The 26,011-nt window shown below is 38.5% G+C and overlaps 2 protein-coding genes across 16 annotated transcripts in view; one reads left to right on the forward strand and one right to left on the reverse strand.

Annotated features, from left to right (window-relative positions):
* The window catches only part of LOC129723139 (probable beta-hexosaminidase fdl), an 80,212-nt gene that overhangs the window by 19,393 nt on the left and 34,808 nt on the right, over positions 1-26,011 (forward strand). The window lies entirely within an intron of this gene.
* Positions 7,021-26,011, reverse strand: part of LOC129723152 (transcription factor mef2A) — a 38,265-nt gene continuing 19,274 nt past the window's right edge. For all 13 annotated transcript variants that reach the window (XM_055677162.1, XM_055677170.1, XM_055677171.1 and 10 more), the window contains 2 exons: positions 20,798-20,939; positions 7,021-8,577 (listed from right to left, as the gene is read on the reverse strand). In XM_055677162.1, the coding sequence (XP_055533137.1) occupies positions 7,273-8,577; positions 20,798-20,939 (1,447 nt within the window). In that variant the 3' untranslated portion in view covers positions 7,021-7,272. The remainder of the gene's footprint in view (positions 8,578-20,797; positions 20,940-26,011) is intronic.

Consider the following 26,011-nt stretch of genomic DNA (forward strand, 5'->3'; position numbering starts at 1 on the left):
TTGTTTAAATTATACTAAAATTAGTAACTAAACGATTATTAGTGATTCTTTAGTATGTTGGAGTGTTAACAATATTACTCACTAGTTCATCAATTTCACCCTATATAGTTTATATACTCATATAACTGATCTTTTGCTTCGGTCCACATTATCATTTATACATTTTCAATGCGACAAAAAAAAAATAAAATCAAGTACCAAATTTATATATATATATATAAATAAATATATATCACTTCTTACATATTTCAATCTATTTTTGGCGGGTCTTACTGTAGTTATGTAAGACCCCCCTTAGTAGCTATCAAGGTACGATGCTGGTCTGTAAAGCCATTTGTCGTACCTTCAAGATTTCCAGATAGGAAGAGATTACGATCGTGGCGATTGTCCCGTAATTGTCTTCTACAATACCAGTTGGCTGCGAAGTTCATGTTCTAATTAACAGAAGGTCAGGATCCGAGAAAAGAAATGTAGTATTTGAGTATCGTTTTGCCTTGATATTATGTAGTAGTACTTTCTTAAATCAATAATCACCCAAATTTTAGTGAATTTCTCATTGGGTGAGATTCAGTTCGTCTCAAAGTTTTCATTGTGTTTAATAAAAACGTGCTCTATTTTTTCCGATAGAAATAATAATAAAAATTATTAAAAATTTAATAAAACTAACGCTTTGGCTTGATTGTTTGTAGTTAGTTGTGTTGTAGTTGAATAATATGTCATTTCTACATTGGCAAGGTAGCGTAAGTATCTTATCTTGAAACCACATCAATTTGTTCGTGTTTGTCAATGTATTGATAAGCAGTGCAACAGATTGTTTTATTGAGTGCTAATTTGTAGATGGTTCCAAATGCGCAGGCGTGTGCAAACAAGGTTCGACGTGTTTATCTCCATTGAAAGAATCGCCAAAATTGGTTTGTTAATTTCAAAGCTCTATTAATTATTGAAATATAACAAGACACTTATTATTGGTTGCCTAAAAACTAACGTTGTATTTGTTAAGGCTTTCAAGAAAAAATATTACTACGTACTTGAATTAAGAAAAAAATATGTTAAAAAAAGATATAGGTATGTGTTGAAATATTAGGTAGTGTCGTGACCATCAGGTATTGAGTGAGTTCGGTAGGAATATTGTTAATTTATATTGTACCAAGGGTTTGCTGAGCTTGAATAAACGTTGAAAAGGTATTAATTGGCAACTTTCCAAAGAACAAGGAGGAGTGGAATTAGCCCGGTGCTTTTTATTTTATTGATTTATCAAGTTTTGCATGTCAATTTAAATGAAACAAACGTTTTCCGTGGAGTTCAATGTATCGTTTTTCACCCACACAATAGTTCTGGATTGAATATGACGTTCAAAATTTCGATGTCGTAGCAGAGCGTGGAGCGTTGGTTGGTAAACGGCTGGGCAGTGCGTACTAGCAGTACACCCGTACTAGTTGGCATAAAATAGACCCCAGTGTAGTCCAAAGCAACTCCTATCCCTACCTCCACGTGGTACCGACTGGGATTCGAGCAACCAAGGGAAGATCGGTGAACCGGTGGGAACTTGGTCGTATGCTGACAGGGAAGGAGGAGCTGCTCTCCTAGGAGGGTAGCTTGTCCGAGCGTCTGTTCCCCATGTTAGGGGCGGCTCAAACAGCGTCTGATCCGGAACGGACGGCTGAGTTATGAAATGCGGCGTCTCGCCAGCTACACCCAAGACGGCAGCCCCGTCGCGAGATTAGGCATCCGCAGCGCTAGTAAGGCAGCATGCTGAAACACTAAAATACTACGAACAATCAAGAATTGAATACGGACCGGAACAATTGGCAACGACCTAGGCGACGAAATAAGGACGACGATTGGAAGCTCGGTACATGGAACTGTAGATCGCTGAACGCCCCGGGTGGCGACCGGATTCTGCTGGATCAGCTAGAACCCCGCCACTTCGACATCGTTGCGCTCCAGGAGCTTTGCCGAAAAGGAGAGAAGGTACGGAGGATTTGTAGCCGCAGGGCACAGTACTACCAGAGCGGCGGCACAACCAATGAGCTGGGTACCGGTTTTATAGTGCTGGGCAGGATGCAGAGTCGTGTGATCAAGTGGCAGGCGATCAGCGACAGGTTGTGTTTGCTGAGAATAAAGGGCCGGTTCTACAACTACACTATCCTCAATGTGCACTGCCCTCACAAAGGAAGACCCGATGTAGAGAAAGAAGAGTTATACGCACAGCTGGAGAAACTCTACGATAGCTGCTCGCGTAGAGACATCAAGATCGTCATCGGGGACATGAACGCACAGATCGGTAGGGAAGAAATGTACAAGCCGGTAATCGGCCGGCATAGCCTGCACACCGTGACGAACGACAACGGCCAGAGAGGCGTCAACTTCGCAGCTTCCCGAGGACTGGCAGTCCGAAGTACCTTCTTTCCCCGTAAGGACATCCACAAAACCACCTGGAGATCATCTGACCAACGTATAGCAAATCAAATTGACCATGTTCTCATCGACGGCCGGTTCTTCTCAGACATTACAAACGTACGTATCTATCGCGGTGCGGATATTGGCTCGGACCACTACCTAGCTGCGGTATCATTGCGCGCAAAACTGTCGACCGTATACCACGCGCGACACCGCCGAACCTCGCGGCTCAACATTAAGCAGCTCCGGAACTCCCAGGCTGCGGAGGAATACGCGCAACAGCTTGAAGCGGTGCTACCCACAGCGGAGGGGCTGGGCGCATTGCCTCTTGAAGACGGCTGGTGCAGCATTCGCACAGCTATCGGGGAGACCGCAACGGTGACACTAGGAGTGGAAGCACCGAGTGGCAGAAACGACTGGTATGACGGGGAGTGCGAGGCAGCGGTGAATGAGAAGAACCGGACCTGGGCGATATACCTGGGCAGGTCAACGAGAGAGAACAAGGCCAATTACAAACGGGCACGGAACGACATGACCACGATTCTCAGACGAAAGAAGAGCCAGCAAGAGGATCGTGAGCATGAGGAGCTGGAGCAGCTGTACCGTGCCAGTGAAACGCGGAAATTCTATGAGAAGGTAAACCAGTCCCGCAGAGACTATGTGCCGCAAACCGACATGTGCAACGACGCGGATGGGAACCTAGTCACGGATGCCAGCGAGGTGGTCGACAGGTGGAAGGAGTACTACGAAGGACACCTGAATGGCGAAACAGTAAACAGAAGCGGAGCAGGAACTGACCTAGGAGCACCAGCAGCGGATGACCGAGTACCAGCCCCCAATATTCATGAAGTTCTTTGTGAGATCGGGAAGCTGAAAAACAATAAAGTCGCAGGCAAAGACGGACTGCCGAGCGAGCTCTTGAAACATGGAAGAGAGGCGTTGGCTAGAGCGCTGCACTGGGTCATTTCCAGGATTTGGGAGGAGGAAAAACTTCCAGACGAGAGGATGGAGGAAGTCGTCTGTCCCATCTACAAGAAGGGCGACAAGCTGGAGTGCCGCAACTACCGCGGTATCTCGCTTATCAATGCCGCATACAAAATACTCTCACGGATCCTGTTCCGTCGTCTATCACCTTTAACCAGGAGGTTCGTGGGTCAGTACCAAGCGGGTTTCATGGGAGCCCGTGCCACCACGGACCAGATCTTCTCAATCTGACAGATCTTACAGAAATATCGCGAGTACAACGTGCCCACACATCACATCTTCATTGACTTCACGGCGGCCTATGATACAGTCGATCGAGAACAGCTATGGCAGATCATGCACGACAACGGATTTCCGGATAAACTGACTCGATTGATCAGAGCCACCATGGCGTAAGTGATGTGCTACGTGCGTGTTTCGGGGATACTTTCGAGTCCCTTTGAATCGCGCAGAGGGTTGAGACAAGGTGATGGACTTTCCTATTTGCTGTTTAACATCGCCCTTGAGGGTGTGATCCGGAGGGCGGGCATCGACACGAGGGGCACAATTTTCACAAGGTCTGTTAAGCTTCTGGGTTTCGCGGATGACTTCGACATCATATCACGTAACTTTGCGACGGCGGAGGAAACTTACGCCCGACTGAAAGCCGAAGCTGGACGGATCGGACTGCGGATAAATGCGTCGAAAACAAAATACATGCGAGCGAGAGGCTCCAAGGAGAACAACATCAGCCTCCCAACTCAAGTCTCTGTAGACGGTGATGAGCTTGAGGTGGTCGATGAGTTCGTGTATTTGGGGTCACTGGTGACCGTCGACAATAACACCAGCAAAGAGATCCAGAGACGCATCCAGGCAGGAAACCGTGCCTACTTTTCACTTCGGAAGACAGTTCGATCGAATCGAGTGCGACGACGCACGAAGTTGACGCTGTACAAAACCCTGATAAGACCTGTAGTCCTCTACGGGATCGAGACAACAACGTTTCTCGCGGAGGACCTAAACGCTCTTGAAGTTTTCGAACGGAAGGTGCTGCGGACTATCTACGGTGGAGTACAGACGGTCGACGGAGAATGGCGACGGCGCATGAACCATGAACTGCACGCGCTGCTTGGAGAGAATCCCATTGCACACCTGGCGAAAGTCAATAGGTTGCGGTGGGCCGGTCACGTCGTAAGGATGCCGGACGACAACCCCGTGAAATCACTTCTCTTCAGCAACCCTACCGGCACCACAAATAGAGGGGCGCAGCGTGCACGATGGCTCGAACAGATCGAAGGAGACTTGCGGGTGATGAGAGCCTGGGGAACTGGCGAAACACAGCCCAAAACCGAGCAACATGGCGACAAATTCTTGATGCAGCACGAGCCACCACGGCTCTCGTCTGATTGGTAAGGTAAGGTAAGAAGAGCGTGGAATGTGTCTAATAACAACAACAAATAAACAATAAATAAATAACAATTTTAGCGTCACTTTTTGATGCCTTGAATTAGATGTAGAACTGCATGTTTTCTAATTTGCAGGTCGAACACAGAAATTCGGCATTGCTTCAAGAACGTGTTCGTGGCCTTGAAAAAGGCCAATTGTAATTTGTACTTGGCAGGAGGAACGAAACAATTCATTTTGAGCTAGTGCATTCCGTAATAGCTCTAGCTTCGGACCCAGCGTACTCTCCTGGTAGCAGCAAAAGTACGAAAGTCTGAACTTGGCACCATCTTAACGTTGTGCTTTTTTTACGGTTGAACAGTTGACGAAAAACTAATGTACTTGTCGCGAAACGTTCGCCGTCATACCTAAAAACAATGCGCTGCGCAGTTCAACCTTTTTTTACATTCTTCCGTAATACCACATCCGGAGCTCCGCCTAGTTGTGGCGTTAGTCCTATTCGTGGGTAAGACAATCGCACGGGTTTATTTCATAACATTATCATGCATTCGTCAACTGACTTCCGTGCGATTAGGGTGTATATTTTAAAATCGGTTCTAGATCACAGTTAATCTTCGTGCTTTCGTGATTACGTTACTACCAAGTGATAAACGTAAAAGTAGACGCTCAGCCAGTTCTGAAGCTGCTAACGTCACGGCCAGCGCTGGCAAAAGTGTATAGCAAAATCATAACTCTTTATTAAAATATTTTGTTGTGAGATCTTAACATGTTATAGGACAGATATTCACGTTTCCAATACGCATATCAAAGGAATGTTAAATTTCATATCTCGTTGTGCCTTTCATAAGAAATTTGAATTTATCTTCATGTGTCTCAACGAAGACGCATTTTTTGAGTAAAAATAGTTTGTTATTTAATATTCATTTCAGTTATGTGTTCGACGTTCAATAATTCAAATAATTCCAAAATATCAAAACCGGTAATTTTCGTGGTTTCCAAGTTGTTGGTTTGATATTCATTTGTTATTAATATCGTCTTGGAGAAAACATATTTTATTTCATCAATTATATCAAGCATATACAGATCAAAATGAGGTATTGTGATATTGACTTTCCAAAATCAGATTATGATATAATAGCTCAAATCAACGCAATTCTTGAATTAGCCATGCAAAATGTCAATTAATAGCCTATAAGGCATTATAATGAAAAAGCAGCCTGCGAGCAATTTTTTGAATGAGTTTATCAGCTTCTCGTGAGAACACGTCCGGATGCGAATAGAATAAACCTTAATTTTCATAAATTGTCAACCAAGAAGCGCATTAATAATATAGAAACGTTTGTTCGCAAATTAGGTTGTTGAGAAATTTGCATCAGTTCAACAATTTCGAGTTGCACAATTCAATATTCATGTGGGCTATTCAATAAAGAGTTACTTGATTCGAACAAATAATGGTAGATTTTATGAGTCATTAATGAAACACTCTCAACAATACATTTGTTAATGCTAACCCAACAAACAATTGTGTTATATAACAGTTTCTCAAGCTGTAGTTTTATTGAAATCTGTTTCATAGCAGCTTCACAAGCTATAGATCAACAAAATTGTTTATCGGGAAGTGTGCGTATTTTACGTCAATCTTTTGGATACAACCTCCTACTACAGATTGTTTAATTCATTAACCCTGAAAAGATAATCATATTTTGATATGCGTAAAAGGATAGTCATGCGTAAAATTGACTCCCGCCCTTCAAATAATTGATGAATAATAATTACGATGTTAATACATCGATCAATGATAGAAACCAGAATTAAGTTTTTAATATTTCTTTATTGATTAAAGATAAACGTGTGCCGTGTCAAATAAATGTTGTGTGAACAAAAAATAAAGATAAACGAGAAAAAATGGACGCAATGTTAGAAAAAAAAAGGCAATTTTGCTGAAATTGACACAGACTATCTTTCCAGGGTTGAATGTTTCTGAGTTATAATACTGCAAGTCCTGAAGTGTAAGTGTGACACGCCAGCGAAGTTTCATTCGAACATAAAGCACTCAAATTTAGGCGATAGCTTTTTTGGAATGAAAATCATCTATTGTACTATTGCTCTAGAGATACTCACCATTATTAACAATAAAACAGGACGTTTAGTCACAATCCCTTGCTCGGAATTTAATACACGAGTAGTTCACTAATTTGAATATCTACTGAATGCCGGGCTAAGGTACAGAAGACCACTTTACTAGCAATAGTTGATTGATTTCACAAAAAAAAACTTTATTATCGAGATATTGAACATAGATAATATACAATTATTATATTAATGATCATGCCCTAGACTTTAGTTGTCTCGATGAAGCGTCTAAATATTATTTATGTTAATAGCTTTCTGTTGCTGCTGTTTGTTGTATAATTTAGGTCTAGATTTTCAAGGCCATCGTGAACAATAATCTACTTAAATATTCTACAAATTACAGCACTTTGTGCATGCCGTTTCCGACCGTTCCTAGACATATCCGCTGGACTCTAACCGTAGGGCAGCCTCATAGGTTGGCAAGCCAGTTCGATCGATGATTTGACTCATGTCCAACCGAACTAGGCCATTTTCGCTTAGATTATGAAAGTTGTCATCCAGCTCTTGGTGCTGCTGTTCAGAAGGTCCATCAGTTGTGTCGGAACTACCATTATCACTTGATTTATCATCATCCGCGGCACCGACGGCTGCTGTGGTTACATTAACGGCAGAACCTACCTCAATAGTTGAAGTGATAACGTCGGCGAGCCTATTAGCGTGATTACCACTGCATCCATCCGCGTAGGTATTGTTGTCAGCCGGCAGGCTTCCGTTATTCATTATTGTTTCGAATGTAGAGGATTCTGCCGATGCATTGTCATTATTAATATTATTATTCTGCTCGTCATTCTCGGTGTCATTGCATTCGCGAAAACCAGTAGCGCAATCTGGTGCAATATTGTTGTTGTTATTATTATTACTCATATTTTCATTGTTGTTATTAGTGCAATCCGTAGAATTGAGTTGGTTAGTGGCACAACCGGTACGAGTACTGCTGCCGTGATTCGTTGCATGATGTGAATGAAAGTGTAAATCTTGTAATAGCTCATCCACGACAAAGTGACGATCGGGGTGAAGGTTGGGATCACGTAGGAGAGCATGGGCGGTCTGAATGTTGCCATTGTTATCAGCCATGTTCCCGGTGCCATCGAGTGAATTGTCACCGCCATGGATGGCGACCTGCCGGTGCCAATTTGCACCGTCGTTTGCACCGTAACCGTTGGAACTATTGTCGTAATAGTGATTATCGTTGGAGGGACTTTGCATCATCTCCCCGTTCACAAATTGGCCGCAGTTCCGACAGAAAACTTGCAAGTTATCATTCAGTTGACAATGGCAATTTCCGCTTATCTCTGTCTCTCCACAGCCCGGTGATCTAAGAATTTCACTAAAATCGTTAAATTCGGCCCGGTCTGCCGTCGGTCGATTCCGTTTACGTCGTTGATTAGCTCCAATTAGTTCACACAGCAGAGCATCGAACTTCCCCGCTCCGCGGGTGTGTTGATTCCCGTCGAGTGGTGCTAATAGTCCAAAATCACAGCTCTTACGGCGTGCGGATGCGGCCATTTCGTCCTGAGCCAGGACTGTATCATAGCTCGGCGGTGATCCACCTGGGTGCTGAGAGTGATGCTGGTAGGTTGAAACCGGAAGCGACTGGTACTCATTGCCTGTGTTGGTGTCTACGAAGAAAGATCCGCCACCTGTGGCGTCGGATATTCCTGCTGGTTGATCGTAACACTGTACAAGAAACAAACAAATAAACGAAAAGGTGCATTAGATTCTACAGTGTACGTAATTGTTAGATGACTCGGCAAATGAAACTGACGACAGCGTTGCTAATTAGCAGCAGATTTGTCGGCCACTTTCTTTCTGTTTTTGCCGAGAAGGGAATATAAATCAATTTGGATGCAGAGTTGACTGACTTGTAGTAAACAGCGGGACAATTCATTTCAATTATTTCTGCCAACTGGTTCCACTGGTGCCTGTTACGGAGCCTGTATTCGGACAAAACTGATGTCAAGGGATGAGCAGACCAATTTTGTTGCTTCATTTTGGTGTTTTTCCGGTTGGCGTGACACAAAACGTTTGGTTTATTCAATGCAAAAAAGAATCGAAAAGGCCTGTACCGAATGTGCCATATGGGACCTCTATCTAATAGTGCCTTTGCGAATATTATTGCGCTTTTAGAATATGCCATATCTGGTATGGCTGGACCATGGACTTTGAACAAATTGATTTTTGGTTACTAAATATTGAATATCAAATTAGGGTATCGGCTCTATTTTCGTCAGGTTTTAGCTATTATCGTCCGGGGGGTAAATAATGTCCTAGAGTGTTAGTTTCTTGCATGATGGTGCTTCATAATGCAGAGCATCTTTTAGCAAAAGGTTAGTTATCTATGACTTCATTAACCCCCCGGTCGATAATTGGACATACCTGACGATAATAGAGCCGATACCCTAGTGAAATTTTCATGTAGCATGAATTACTGACAAAACATTGATTGTTTTGAGTCAACTTGACTAATCTCTTCAACTTCAGTAAAAAAATTTTAGTAAAAATTTATCTCTGTATAAAATCTTTTACTCGAGTTACGTACATAAAATCTGCTTTTGCACTCGTTCTCTTTCGCGCACCTAGTGTTTAGCCGCCATGAAACAGTTTCGAATACCAAACTATTTTATCGCAAAATATATTTTGTGCTGCTAAATGATGAACGTATGAGAATCACGCACGCGGTATCTTTTAAATAAGAAGGCTCTTAAGAAACTAATTTAACGGATACCGAAAGATATCTTGTGCTTCTGCCCCAATTTCGTTTTTATCTATTTGATGAATACCTACATACATAGTAATGTATCATGATCGGAACAATTAAGACTATTTCCATGGTACATAGATTTTCATGTCATATTTACACCTTTAATATCGCATGAAATCATAAACAAATTAAGTTTTTTTTAAATCAATAGTAGTATATTTGACACGGAAACAAATAAAGTATATCGAAACAATCTATTTGTCTAGTTTACTGAAACAATAATTTTTAGCAAATCCGATGTGAATTTATTCAAATACCTATAACATTTTTTTCTGATCGAAGAATTTGTACCATGATCGGAACAGGATGAATCATGATTGGAACAACAAATGTATCATAATCGAAACAGTCGCTGTTTTTTGGATCCATTTGAATTCGTGTCGTACTCTCCCAGCTGGTCTCGAGGTACGATGCTTGCCTAACAAGCCAGTCGTCGTAGGTTCGAGTCTCGGCTCGGGAGAGACTGTTAGTGTCAGTAGGATCGTAGCGCTAGCCCCGCAATTGTCCTGTACACTTAACAGTTGGCTGCGAAGTCTGTGTATAATAAACAGAAGGTCGAGTTCCGATACGGAATGTAGCACCAAGGCGCTTTGCTTTTTTTTTTAATTCGTGTATTTTAGGTAGACAATTAAATTGCCTAAATCTTTTTTTAACATTTCAAAACGGTTATTCTCAAGGAACAAAGTTCTTCTGACAAAAGCTTTTTCATGAATGTATCTAGGGGTAAACAGGGTAAGACCGCCCTGCGGGGTGAGACTGCCCACCGAAGTTTCAGTGCCAAGTTATATAATAATTGAAAAATTTCCTAAATAGACATGTTACAATATAATTACATAACGTTTTGCACTTCTTTCTGCTTTGATAGTGCGCGAACGGTCACAGAAATAAACAAAAACAACCTTTAGCTGGCAACCGGTCAATGCGCTATTGTTTTGCGGCAACGGGACTTAAGGTTTTTCTGTCTAAAAATCTATTGTTTCGTTTGTGAATATACGTTTAATCGCTTGCCTGAATCTGTCTTCTTTCGAAAATATCGAAAGCCGTGAGTAATCTTGACATTTTGACTACTTTTTCGGTGGAATATGAAAACGTTCCACTGGGGGTAAAGCCGCCCAATATTGACAGGATCAGTAAAGCAATTTCAAGCCACATGAGACAACCATGTTAATCGACCATTTTCGATTTGGTTGAAGCTTTTCAAATAATATTTTTTTAACAAGACTAATTTTTGAAAAAAATAAACCTGTGTAAAAATGGTAATAATGAATAAAAATAATTTTAAAGCCAGGACGGTTTGTTTGATCGGTATGACGTCTTCGGCAGAGTTAAAAATAGTGGTTTTGTCCTTCCGAAAAAAGTATACACTGTAAAAAAAATTAAGGAAAAGATAAAAAATAGAATTCAAAATAATTTTTTTTAATTTGTTTCAAAATAATCATGTTCTTGCCTGCAAAATCTACAAAAGGTTAGCTAAATTTTGATGGTTTTTGGATCATGGAGTAATAAAAATTTTAATAGCTCAAATTTTGTAAAGAAATTTTTTTGGCTGGTTTGTTTTATTAGTTAGTCGTTGGTAAAGTCTCAGATAGTAATTTTGTTCTTCAAAAAAAAATTTTTTTTTAAATATGAATAAAGAAATTAATAATTATTATTATTACTCTATATATAATAAATCTTCGAAAAAATCATGCAGACAGGTTTAATGAGTATTCATTTTTAGCTTAAAGGCAGGTATATTATAAATTGAATATCTTGAAAACCCTTACTTCTGAAAAATCTATTTATTATGAAAACCACAAAACGTTATCTAAACATTGATTTGAGCTTGAATAGTTAAAACATGAGAAAAGCTAAAACTTAGAAAATAAAAACATTTCTTTTCAGATGTTTTACAGTGTATTTTTTTATAAAGAAAAATATACCATCTTCAATTTTGCCAAAGACACTATACCGATAAAATCAACCGTTTTGGCCCTAAAAATATGTGTTATCTTTAACCCGTAAAGACCTGGGACGGAACTTGTTTTTTGAAAATGCTCGTTCTCAGCACTGGAACGGTCGATTTGGGAAAACTTGGAATTTTATTCATGGGGAAAAGTTGCTTTAAGTTTTGGTGGAGATGCCACTCCTCTGGACCCCTCCCTGTTTTGTGAGGCGCAAATATGTCTGTTTTTTCTAATTTTTCAAAACGAGTTTGAATTCACTAAAGTACGAGTTCTTATGAAAACTTGATTTTCTCCAAATCTGTGCATGCTAGAAAAAATCTTCCATCATCTTTGCATTCAGGATACGTTACTCTAAAAATATAGAGCTTGAAAATTGGAGACTGAGAAAATCAGGTTTCCATGAAAATACGTGCTTTGGTGAATTTAAACTGGTTTTTCTCAAAATGTTTGCATGCTAAAATAAATATTTCATCGCGTATTGATTCAGGAGACCTTACTTTAATAATGTGAAGCTTTAAATTTGAAGAACGATTTTCTTATTTGATTTTTTATGATAATTCGTAGTTTTGTGATTTTGTGCTGAAATAATTTAGAAACTCTAAAATTCACTCTTACATACCATATTTTATCCACCTGACATGATTTGATACATCGAGCACGTATGAAAATTCCTAGTGTTTGCTCAATCTGTTGAAAAATAAAAAAAAAACACAGCCATATTTGGGTCTCACAGAAACAGGTAGGGGTCCAGAGGGGTGGCATCTTTAACAAAACTTAGAGCTACTATTCCCCTTGAATAAAATTTCAAGTTTTCCCAAATCGACAGTTCCAGTGCTGAGAACGAGCATTTTCAAAAAACAAGTTCCGTCCCGGGTCTTTACGGGTTAACAGATGGTGGGCGATCTTACCCCGCTGGTGGGCGGGCTTACCCCGCATGAAAAAGATCTGCAAATTTTCAATGAATTTTCAAAATTGAAAATAAAGCTGGCAAATAAACAAAGATATTTCAGTTTTTATTTTTTAGATTTGGGCATTGAATAGAAGAGGCTCTTAGCAAAGAAAAAATGAAATTGCAGCCTCAACTTTTTTTTCTATAAACAGAATTGCTTAAGGAGGCGGTCTTGCCCCGCTTACCCCTACGTAAAGTCAAGCACAGGCAAAGTCACACGGTGAAGTCTCAGAAGTAAGCTGTTCCGATCATGATACAAAACAGGCGTTAGCACTCCATCAATATTTCCAACTTTATAGGAAATACCTTATTTTTAAAAACTTTTTCACTAAAAGTATTAATCAAAAAATCCTAATGAAACTTTCTAAACAATATCAAGAGAATCTGTTTAATGATACCGGTAAATATTTGAAAGAACTTCACGCTAAATAGTGGATTAGTCTAGCATATGAAAAATTGTTCCGAACATGGTACATTTTTGGACTGTTTCGATCATGATACAACACTCTAGTATGGTTATGCGGGAGTCACGCAGAATTACGAGAATACCGTAAGTGTTTTTTTTTAAAATAAACTGTCAACAATTATTTTGTATGGCCAATCATAAGTGGATGCTTCTCAACAGTATAAGAGATGTGTAATAGAAATACTTAAGATTTATTTGCCTATAATTCGTAGTGATTTCAATCTAATTGCCAAGAAAAGTGAAATAATCTCACAACTAACTTGGTTGCGAACTTGTTTTTTGAAAGAAATCGATTTTCTGGGACGTAGAAATTTTTTATATGAGGGAGTTTCCCAGTCCCAGAAAGTCGATTTCTTTCGATTTTTTTTTCGTTATAACACCAGATCTTAACGTTTAATGCATTTCTAAGATATTTGTCACCGAAAAAAATTTTCGATATCAACCATTTCACGAACTACTACCTGAGCATATTTTTCATCCGATTGAGCTAAAATTTGCATGGGGACATTTTTCGGCAAGACGAAACTTTAAAGCCCTACCGCTAAACAAAATTTGAAGGTCAATTTTTTCCCATACATCCCATTGGCGCCTTATCATATAGTATTTTTTCCCAAATAAGAGTTGCATGCGATATTGTTCCAATTTTTTTGTGAGTTTTTATCTTAAGAAAAAAATTCTCTAATACATACTTAATAGGCTGGCCCAAAATCACATGGTGGCTGGAAACCTGGGGGCTAGCCCTTAAAATGAAAGCTTAGGGTGTCAAAAACAATCTTTACAGTGGCGGAAACATTTGGAAATGCTGTTTAGAGGGTGCACAAGATCGATTTTTGAAAAGAGACAGGTTTTTGTAGATTTTTTTTTGAAAATAATTCTAGCACCAGAGTTCAATAAAGATATAGGGTAGAGCGGGGCTAGTTGGTCATTTTTGCTCAAATGTTCTCTAACTTTTTGTAGGGAATATTGAAGCAAAAACTCATTACATGAAAATGTTACGTTAAGTCTGTAGCATCTAGAAAAAATATGAACAACTCAAAATAGTTTACGATTTTGCGGATATTTTATGATTTTTGAGTTGATGTCAAATTGTCCAACTAGCCCCTCAGATGGGGTAAGTTGGTCAGGGTGTGGGGTAAATTGGCCATTTTTATTTCAGAAGGACAATTCAGATATCTTCCTCACTGCATTTGCGGCAGCCTGTAGCGTCTCAGTGGAAGTCAAACCTCTTCGGGATTTTTGTTTATACGTTCGCTTTCCGAAATCTCAAACCCTGAGAAAAGTAACTCATAATTGCACGAAACAAATCGTATTATTCTTTCATACCCGACGAAAGGTATATGATTATCTGTCTAATGGGTGGTGGGACATTAAATCAAAGACAACACGTATTAAATTGAGAACTGGAGCCGAATTCTAGATTCGCATCTGCAATCACAAGCACACTACCAAAGGCTCATTAGTTTTTTTGTTGTTGAAAACTTGCATTCGATGAAATTTTCGTCTGGTAGGAGGCATTTGTCGATGCATTAGTGTACGTTATAATTATTTCAGATCAATGGCTCGGCATTTATAGTGTCCACTGAAACATTCATAAAAATGACGACAAAATGAAGATAACTTTTGCTTATCGTTTAAAATAAACGGTTTTGCTAAGCAGAGCACATTTCGTTTGTTTTTAGTATGGATCACGAAATGCGCCGTTTCTGGAATTGCATTTACTTGGCTACTTTAATTCATTGATGATATGCATAGGACCAACCAGCCCCGCTAGTATTTGACCAACTAGCCCCTCATGTATTAAATATGGAAATTACTCAAAATACATTTTTGGCGAAAATTTGTTTTACACAACTTAAAACTAACAAAAAGTACTTTCATTATGCATTGAACTAGGTCTATTTCAATTTGGCTAGCTTTGTTTAGACAAAAAGTTTCAACTTGAAAACCGAGTAGAATTGATGGCCAATTTAGCACCAACCTGTATTTAATATACATCCTGATTGAAACTGTACTTTATTCTGTCATTCAGTTTTTCTGGTTATCCGCTACATATCACCCATATTACACGATTTTTTTGATACGTAGATTCGAAGATATTCTCATTGACCAACTTACCCCGTAACCAACTAGCCCCGCTTTACCCTATGTCTCAAAATTTCCAATGGATTCTTTAGGGTTTAACCTATGAGCCAAATTTTTTCAGAAAAGTTCGGGGTCCAAAACATGAGTTACATTTTTTTTTTTCAATTATCGAAAAAGTTGAGGTCTTTTAACATTTCTGCTTTCAATCCTTTAAGGTGAATCGGGACGTGGTCGCGATCAACTCGAATTTTGCAATCTAATTTTTTCTTGATTTATGAAGACTACGTACATGAAACTTTGATCAATTGTTTTCACAACTGTTGCATGCCTGAAGTAGCAATTTGAGTGCTATTTATTTAGTGGAAGCCGAGTTTTTTACGATCAAAATACAGAAGTAAAAAGAACTCTAACCTCAAAATTGTATAGGAAAAGGCCACAATCCCGATTCACCTTAAAATGGGTACCGTATTGAGCCATTTAAGGTTGAATACCGTTAGAAGATGGGAAATTTCATGAGGAATAACTTTGCCCAAGGGAGAATAGAGCTAGCTCTAACCCCAACAAAGTTATTCACGACTCAATGCGATGGAAAGAATGCATTTTTTCTGTTTTCAACAAAACAACAAAACAAAGATTTTATGTAATAACCTACAATAAAAGTCAAATGAAATTTATTCATAACTACCCAAGTAACACACAAAACATGTAGAAAATAATTCACAATAACAGTAGCCATATAAGAATACTATAAGCGCAATTCAAGACTTGTGTTGTTATATTCTTGTTCTCGAGATGTTATTTCGTAGCATAAGTGTTTTTAATATATTATCGAATATAAACTGCTGCTGCTTATCTGTAACTTGTGTTTATGATGTTATCAAAACAGTACAGAAAGGAACTTAAAATACAACATTTGCGAGATGTTTTTCGTCAGTAATTCAACCACATTTCGAACACAAACTCATTTTTTCCTGGTTTTGGAGATGTTTTTCAATAAAATGAGTTGAACAAACAACAACTATGACACAAATGACACTTGTCTTAAAGTTGTCCTCCAGATGTTTTCACTATGTATTAGAAAAACAGTGTATGAAATGCCCAGCCGGGGCAGCCACGCGCGTTCAATATTATACGCCTAATAACAATACTACGCACCTGTAAAGTACTTTTCCTATTATTGGTATTCGAAAACCAACGTGAAAATACTTGATCAAATTGTTCATAGAATTATTTAAACGATTTTAATAAACCTATTCGAGGTGGGTCAAAATGCGCCATGAAAAGGTAAACAAAACGATTCTGTAATCGTCTCTAATTTTTGTTACCGTATATCTAGCAACATTTTCTAGTTTTGAATTATTTTATGTCTACATAACGTTGAAACTATGCGAAAACAATTTTAATATTCAAGCGACAGAAACAATTGATTTTGAAAGGTTGAACATTGCTTTTCATCATCAATTTATAATTGATTAAAGGTGCCACTGACAAAAACGATCATCGAACTTGTTGCACTGCGCATAACAATACATTTGCGGATGCGCTGGGTGAATGTTTTCATAGCAACGCATTTGCGCATGCGCTTTGTTATGGCGAATTCTGACCCACGAATGCGCGAATTTCTTCATTACACTGGGTCAGTGCAGATCTACCCAAAGAAAAATAAGAACATTGCGGTTTACTACGCATGTAAGAAAGAGATGCCAGATAGTGGTTTACGAACTGCGGTGGTGGGGTAAACTGACTCTTCGCAATGAAATAAATCAGTGTACATTCTGTAATGCATAATCTATTTTCCACTGAATGACAAATAGAAAACAATATCCAATGAATGGCGCATAATTTTTTCAGAAGTAAAACGTAATGTTTCACCATGAAATTTGACGCGCACGTAAAACTTTGTATTAAAAGCATCAAATGGTTGATTTATTATTGTTTCTTATTTGATTATTCGAAACGCCATAATCACTATTTTTTCCATTATTGTTCCTGATATAAAGCAGTGTCGTTCTGCGATATTTTTATTTTGTAGTTTTATGCTTGCGCCAACGATGTTTTGATTAGTTAGCAATTACAACTTAAAAGTAACCTATTTTCAACGTATTTCTACCATATTGGTACTCGAGATGTATTTTACAGCTCCGGTTTAACACGTTGGCTTGCTTTCATGAAGTTTTATAATACTTTATAAAGTACCAGTACTTGTTCTAGTAGCCTTTAATTTTTGCGCTTTTCTGGTGATAGAGATGTCATGGAAAAGGTCATGTCAACTGAAATCTATAACTGCAGGTTGTATTAAAGCAGATATCTCAACAGCTCTATAACAACGTGTGTTACTTGGGTAGTGAATTTGATAACTGGCCTTTTTGATGAATTGATTTACTTTTTAATGTTTTGCCTTTCTCCTAGAAAGGTATAGCAATCACTGGAAAAACCAAAGGTATAAAAGTGGTCCCAATGGCCGAATGTCATATACCACTCGACTTCTTTCGACGAACTGAGCATTTTCTGTATGTATGTATGTATGTGTGTATGTATGTGTGTGTGTGTGTGTGTGTGTGTGTGTGTGTGTGTGTATGTATGTGCAACTTTTTTTTCTCACTCATTTTTCTTAGAGATGGCTGGACCGATTTTCATAAAATTAATTGCAAATGAAAGGTCTAGTTGCGCCATAGGTTGCTATTGAATTTCATTGTAATCGGATTTTTAGTTTAGAGGTTATGTATCAAAATGTAAAAATCACGAAACATCAATATCTCAGAAACCACACAACCGATTTTAATAAAATTGGTTTCAAATGATCGGGCTGTCTCCAGAACCCTTAACTTTTGAATTTCGTAATGATTGAACATATGGTTCGAAAGTTATGTAAAGAAAAGTTATCCTGAGGTTGTTTAAACTCACTCATTTTTCTCAGAGATGGCTGAACCGATTTTCACAAAATTAGTGTCAAATGAAAGGTCTAGTTGCCCCACAGGTTGCTTTTGAATTTCATTGCAATCGGATTGTAACTTTGTCCGTTGTTCATGAAAATGTGAAATCACATAATGAAAGTTAACATATTGACTTCCTCCTAACGATCACTGGCTAATTAAAAGGTAGAAAAGTGATCCAAATGGCCGAATGTCATATACTACTCGACTCAGTTAGACGAATCGAGCATTTTCTGCATATAAGCATGTATAGGTGTATATGTTTGTGTGTGGGTGTGTACGTGTGTATGTGCACCTTTTTTCGCAATCACTATTCACAGAGATGGTCTGACCGAACAGATTTCAATGAAATTAATTGCAAATGAAAGGTCTAGTTGCCCTATAAGACCCTATTGAATTTTATTGTAATCTGATTTCTAGTTTAAAGGTTATGTATCAAAGTGTAAAAATCACGAAACATCAATATCTCAGAAACCACACATCTGATTTGATTAAAATTAGTTTCAAATGAACGGGCTACCATAAAAACCCTTAACTTTTGAATTTCATATTTCTCAGAGATGGTTGACCCGATTTCCACAGAATTAGTATCAAATGAAAGGTCTACCTACCTCATAACTCCCTATTGAATTTTGCAGTAATCGGGCTGTAACTTCGTCTGTAATGTATCGAAATGTGAAAATCACGAAACTTCATTATCTTAGAAACTACACAACCGATTTGAACAATATTGATATCAGATGAACGGGCTAGTTAAGGGTTAACTGATGAATTATGATTGAACACGTGGTTTCAAAGTTTGGCTGCCCCATACGTTACCTTTTCATTTGATTGTAATCAAGCTTAAGCAAGCGTTATGTTTTAATTTGTAAAACAACGAAAGTCTATTATCTCAAGTACTACACGACTTATTTGAACATAACTAGTGTCATACAAATGAGTCATCTCTCAAACTTACAAATAACAAACTTCATAACAATTTGATATGCTGTTTAAAAGTTTTAGAAAGAACAGAAATTCAAAGACTATTCAACACTTTACCTGCTTCGATCAATATATATGGCCTCAACATGATTTAAATGTGGTATCGTACTATCTGAACGTTCCCGGCATCGCTCGTGATTAAATTGTTCGAAATTAAGAGTCATTGCTTTTATTTCGCTATTTCTTAAGTACTAACATTACGTCAAATTTCATATCTTATACTTTAATTACAACATCAATATTTTAGAACCCAAAGAGTGGATAAACATTTATTGGATTTAAGCATTCATGTAAATCTATTTTTGCAAATAATAAGTTTGAATGAGAAAGGTTGAGTCTGACCGCTAGGTGGATTAATTTAGGTTTTTTTTTTGCAACTATCAGTGGTGCTTTCTCCTTTTTTTCATCGAAATTTCGACCAAACCCATTGCAGTCTTTTGCTGTCCCGAATGCTCGTTCCGCTGGATCGTTTATCACCGTTGAAGAGCTACACATTTCTTCTCCGCTTCATTATAATCGTTTCATGATTTCCAGCTCGTAAGATCTTCGTCCAATAAACCGCACTCTAGCCGAAAAATTTATGAAAAATACTCCAATGAATTTTCAGCACACGTATTTGGCTTAGTAAACTGAGCAGTTCTTGCCGATCAAATCCATAACATAACGGAGCTGGTCCAACTAAACGCAGTGCCATGCGAGAGTTACTTTAGTGAATGAGAAAATGACTCACTCACGCGTGAAGATAGCAATGACTAGTTGTTTTTTTTTCTCTAAATTTTTCCATTTTGTACAACTTTTCGTGGCTTTTATTTTTTTCAAACAAGAAAACCGCTTAATTTAATGAAAAGATCTCACGGACGCGCAACAACAAAACTTTCAAAAAAATGGCGATGAAAATTAAGAGAGTAATCCTGCCTGCCGATTGGAAGAACGTTGTTACCAGAAACCCGTATATAAAGATTTTTTTGTACCTATATAATAGAGAATGAATTTGCATACTGCTACATACAACTATTTTAACGCCTATAAAGTAAAATTCAGGATTTTTTTCCGCAATTAAAAAAGTGACATGAAAAATGCGAACTTTGTGCAAACATCAAAGTTCGGGATAGAAAGGATAGTTTCCTCTGTATTTAGGGTTGTAAATGCTGTATGAAAACTTCTCTTTTGTCCGTTTACTATGGTTAAATGTACCTGGAACTCGTTTTATGTTCCAGAGGAGCTAAAATCAAATTTATATTGGTATACATTCTAGAAATTTTGTATGGATCGTGGACGTGGAATGTGGATGGCCCCTCAACATTCAAAATGTTTATTTTACTCTGACTCTAGTTAGTATATCAATCACTAACAGTGGATATTCTTAACATATTTTTATCACATATTTTCGATGTTACCTTGAACACCAAATATCGCCGCGGCAGAGTCTTGAATACTTTATGTTACTTTCTGTTAATAGAATGAAAGTTGCGAGCACGGAAGCTATGTGACGAGGCGGGAAATTGTCGATTTATGTCGAAATATACATTTGTGTAGGTATTAATGCAGGAGAGTATCAAGAATGAACGTACGCTGTGAATCACGTCAACTATGTATTGCCACATGCATGAAGGAATTTTAGTTCAGTTGCGTAAGCTTGTACCCGTGCTTTGGTGGGTGTTCGCGTAAACCCACGCTTGAGTCGTATTATTTCATTGTTACATTTTGGTAAAGGAACCAGAATACATCTGGACACGTTGGTTTCTCAAAATACCCTCCCTGTCAATCATATCCTACCTGTTCGACGCTGTAGATTTCCATATTAGCTTCGTTCTCTAACCACTGCTGGCGGTAGATAGAATTCGATCGCTTTTTGATGTTTCGATGGCAGCAGTAGCAAACAAAACAAACAACTGTGATGACTACCGACAGCATGGCCCTGGAAGCAAAGAAAGTTAAAAATCAATAATACATCATGACAACTATTGTATATAAAACTCTCATGTGTGGAAGTTATTTTTTAATTCTTTTTTTGTTCCCTTATATGAGTAAAAAATGTGGGAGTAGACTATTAGCAAGATCAAATATTCAAATTATCGAATTAAAACACAAAATTTATTTCAACTATAAGAGATTTAAGAAGAACGATTTACAGTTTAAAATAACCAAATAGGTTAAGGGCTCGGCTTTAACCGAAGGAGTTAACTATCGTTTAGATCCACCCCTGAATGATTTATGCACTTTTTTTCGCTCGGCAGCGCCACGACACAATGACATGACAACACTCTGGTGTGCAGTTCGTAATCAGAAGAGGAAACACGCGGTGTGGGCAAAATTAAAGGATACAAATTGTCCCGGCGGAAAGAAAGACGCTAGTAGTCGTAAACACTATGTGTCTTATTTTCATGTGCAACATAAAAGAAATTATCGCACATCACTCGGGGAAGAAAAGTTTCCCGTTTTGCCCTCCACCTCTGCACCACCCCGATTTCGTTGGTCCTATCTTGAAACATTTATCATTCCGACGCCACCGGGCGGGCGGCTTGACATATGTGTGCTCGTTGCGCCGCTGCACAGCCTGACAGAGGAGGTCTAGCCCTGTTCCTATGCTGGCTGGCACCCACCGAACCTGGGTGTGTCATTAGGCGCGAGCGAGGTGTGTATGTGACTGCGTTGGAAGTACATTTGCGATTATTAAAGATTTTCTTCCCCACCGTTTTGTGCGGTGACGATTGTTATTGTTCTACATCTGTCTTCCTGATATGATGGGCTTCAGCTGCCGCTTCCTTCCGCATCGTTTTCAAATTTCGCGGAGTGATTATGTCTTTTCGGTGTGCCAGTTTCTGTAGCAAAAGCCATTCGTAGAATGCAGTGTCTCATTAGGTACGTTGTCTGAATAATGACACCTTTTTCTCGAAGAATTTTGTATTTATCATTGTGTAATATTATGTGCTCAGGCCAACACTTTTTTAATCTGGAAAGATAATCACTATTCTACGATATGATAATATACACAGCAGATATTAATAGCTGACAAGATGCGCTGTTTGATAATTACCATTTGCAGAAGGCTAAATTGGAAGAATGGTCTTTGAAATATATCATAGTCATAATTATATTTTAAATCGATCCCTCGTTTGTTTTTTTTTTATAATATATTCTCAGTTTTTAGTTTTTTCTTACAATTCTAGTCCTCATATGAAATTTACATTTTTTGACATTTTATAGCCTTTTAGGATTATTTCAAGGATTTTAGGTTGAAGTCGAATTCAACTCATCCTGAAATATCATCTTGGTTGAATTTACATCTCATCTATACACATCTTTATTAGGCGCCGCGTTATATGAAAAATCGTCGTTGAAAACCGCGTTATTAAAAAACTCGTCTTACAAGAAACGCTTTATTTGAAAAATTGTGCAAAAAAACCATACTGTATTCTTCGTGATTTTGTAGAATAGAAAAAAAATTAAACCTAGTTGAGTTCTACAATACAGATGAAAAACACCACAGCGTTGCCTCACGTGCCATATAAATAAAAAGTATATCAAGTTCGAAACAACATCATGGGTTGTAAGTGACATTTATCGCCAGCCAAACACATAGAATAACCAGAGGTCTATAACCTAATGTTATCGTGCTGTTCTACGCTTGGTTTTTAGGAACTGTTAATTCTATAAAGTGTTTTGTTCCAAAATCCACTTTTACTAAACTTTTCTGACATTTGCATGCTATTAGGTGAAAAACTGGTGACGCCAGAAGCGGCATTATGAGATAACAGAAAATATTTTCGTTAATAAATCATAAACCGTATGAGTTCGTGTGAAAACATATTTACTTACTTCAGCAGCCTAGAGCCGGACCGGCTCGTACCGTATCAAGAATTTTCCTCCATTCTACTCGGTCCTGGGCTACTCGTCGCCAATTTCCTAGACGTCTCGATACTCGCAGATCCGCTTCAACCTGGTCAAGCCATCTAGCACGTTGGGCCCCTCTATTCCTGGTGCCGGTGGGGTCCTTGAAGAGAACCGATTTTACCGCGCAGTCATCCGGCATCCTCACGACATGCCCGGCCCATCATACCTTCCTCACGACATCCTCACGACATGCCCGGCCCTCCCGACCTTCGTCAGGTGTGCAATGGGAATCTCTCCAAGTAGTGTCTGTAGCTCGTGGTTCATACGCCTACGCCACTCTCCGCTTTCGGTTTGTACTCCACCAAATATTGTCCGCAACACTTTCCGTTCGAATACGGCCAGTGCGCGTATGTCCTCTGTGAGCAGCGTCACGGTTTCGAGTCCATAGAGAACTACGGGTCTAATTAGGGTTTTGTACATACCAAGAAAACATTCCCATGGCAAAAGACGCGCCGCGACGTTCGCTTATTCCAAATCGTATTTTTTCGTTTATGATTTTGAATCGGGCGTAAACTTTGACATATCAAGCTAGTGCCTTACTATTTTCATCAACGGCTAAAACCGGGGTGCTCCCCTGGTGGTTTGTTCCAATTACTAATAAAGTCAGCTTTTTATGCTCATGACATTTCGTTTCGTCCAATAGCTCCCGCGCGCAGTCTGCTGGTGACATTTAATTTGATTGTACTCTCCGGATTGTGGTTCTGAAAAAGTAGATTTTCCACTCGCGATCCGACAAAAGTTAGACATTTATCGTTGTAATAAGTCTTTTAGCTCTTTTATCGCTTGCGGCCTTGTCATATGCTCTTGACCTTCGGTTGCATTTGGAAGACATTCCGGCTGGTTTTGATTACTTGCGACGAAAAAATACTTTTGAAACTGCCTCAGCAGGCGAAAAATGAATTCATTTTTTGCGTCTTGACTAATCTAGAATTCTTTTGTGACATGTTCGTGAAACGGCAGACAATCAGGCGAAGCGCAATTATTATTGCTTTAATCGTGCACGGTGTACCACAAGAAACATAGCTTTATCACCGACATAAACATAGCTACTATCTACGATCGCGGGGTGGCAGAATATAAATATATTGTCCGCACGCGATTCTGTATATCACTAATGGGATTGAATACGTCCCTCAGTTGTTTCAGTTCTACGAACATTAGTAAAAATAGTTTACATTCAAATTAAAGCTTTTGAAAAAAAAAAATTGGTTCAAAATTTCTCCATAATTGATATATAATTCATTATATGGTAGTTTAACAAAAACAAAAAAAAAACGAAACTGTTGATACGCAATTATCGAAGCGAAAATGCAAAGTTCAACAGGTCTTACCATACATTTATTACACACGTGCTAGAATATATCGCGAACACAGTTTACAGGTACGCGCTCCGGATAATTCTAGGGCTAGCACACACAGCAAAGTAGGGAAGAACAAAATTAATTTATTCCAGTCTTAATTTGCAGCACTAAACATATTTGCATACCAAGTAGATTCTCGCGCTTGGAGCCTCCGGAGGGCGACAGCAATTGTTCCTACCTGTGTGGATCGTTGTATGAATACTGCACCGTTTCCACGGAGCTCAAATTGACAATGACAAAAAAAAACTTCTCGATGTGATTGCGATCTATACTAGTTACAAATTTTGAAACCCATTTTATAACAAAAAACGACACTCAATTTGACTAAAGGGCTCCCACAGCAGGGCAAGTCACGCAAGCTGCATGATTCGGTCGTGATCGTAATCGGTTTACCGGGGTAAAGCTCTTAAAAACGATGGCGTGTCTGCAGCAGCGCCTTTTTTTAGTTGTTGTTTCGGGACTATCGCCCAAAGCGACGACTGCTGGCGAATTTACGAGCTCGACAAGCTCCGAACTACAATCTACATACAATGAGTGGCCTGAGGCTCTCCGCTTTTCGCGGAAATTTAAGCAATTATTTGTTCATGTAAAGATAATGATGTGAAATTTAATTGTAATATTTATCGAGTTGCCGAATTCTGTGTAGGTTATGTCTTATACACACGGCATGTAATATATTGAGACGATTTCAGTGTTGAGTATTTATGTATGTCAGACTTTTGTTATGGACTTCGATCTGTCGCTACGCTACAACAAAAATAACAGTTATGATGGCGTCAAAGTAGGAGTTATAATCATTTTTGAAAACTGTGTTATATTACATAGTTTATGTCAGAAAATGGAGCTCTACAAAATATATAAAAGACAGGACCCAATCATACCATACTACCAATGATGACGACTTCTTGCAGGTTTCTACACAAACATTCTCGCATATTAAATAACTTAATGACCTGAAGTCGCGTTCGATCTCTGCATATTTGTTTTGGTAGTAATGTAACTATAAAGTTAAGGAATTTTATTTACGAAATCTCGGTGATTATAAATAATGTAAACAACAGCATACTAGAGATCGTCTCACGGTGGCTGGATGTCTTGATTTTTACGAAATCACATCATTCACCGGGATAAGTGATTCTTTTTGGATAATCAACAATAGGGGATAATTTTCGTTGGAGGTACAGGCAGCTTCCCAAAGATATAATCTAGTTTATATCTGACGGCCATACGATCATCCAATTTTATAATATTCTTTATCAAGCAAAAACATTTTGAAAAGTCTGGTACAGAAGATGAAAATTTCACCGGTGATTAGCGTGAATTGAAATTAATTGAATACATATTTATTTTCGCATGGAAGTAAAATAATTTCTGTACCATTTCAATGTAATATGAATATGGTACCGCTTCTTACTCTAAGGTTATCATTAGAAAGCTAAGAAAATGCCATGAAAATATGAAACCATCCATTAAATTCGGCGAGTAATGAAATTAATCTGACGAAATAATGCATTAGCTGGTATCGCTTTTCGCATGTCGCACAATGTACTCAAAGCAGTATACCAAGCTGCGTGTAATAAGAGAATCTGGTAGTAAAAAATGAAACAAATTAACCCTGCTCTCTAATTGCAACCAGTATTTTATTGCACTGTTTTGCTGGTAATTTTAGAATCGTAGTATGTCTATCGCATAAAAAAATTGATTTCAAAACTCACGTGTATAACAATGTTTGCAC

This window comes from Wyeomyia smithii, chromosome 2 (genome assembly GCF_029784165.1).
Source record: "Wyeomyia smithii strain HCP4-BCI-WySm-NY-G18 chromosome 2, ASM2978416v1, whole genome shotgun sequence".
Classification (NCBI taxonomy): Eukaryota; Metazoa; Arthropoda; class Insecta; order Diptera; family Culicidae; genus Wyeomyia; species Wyeomyia smithii.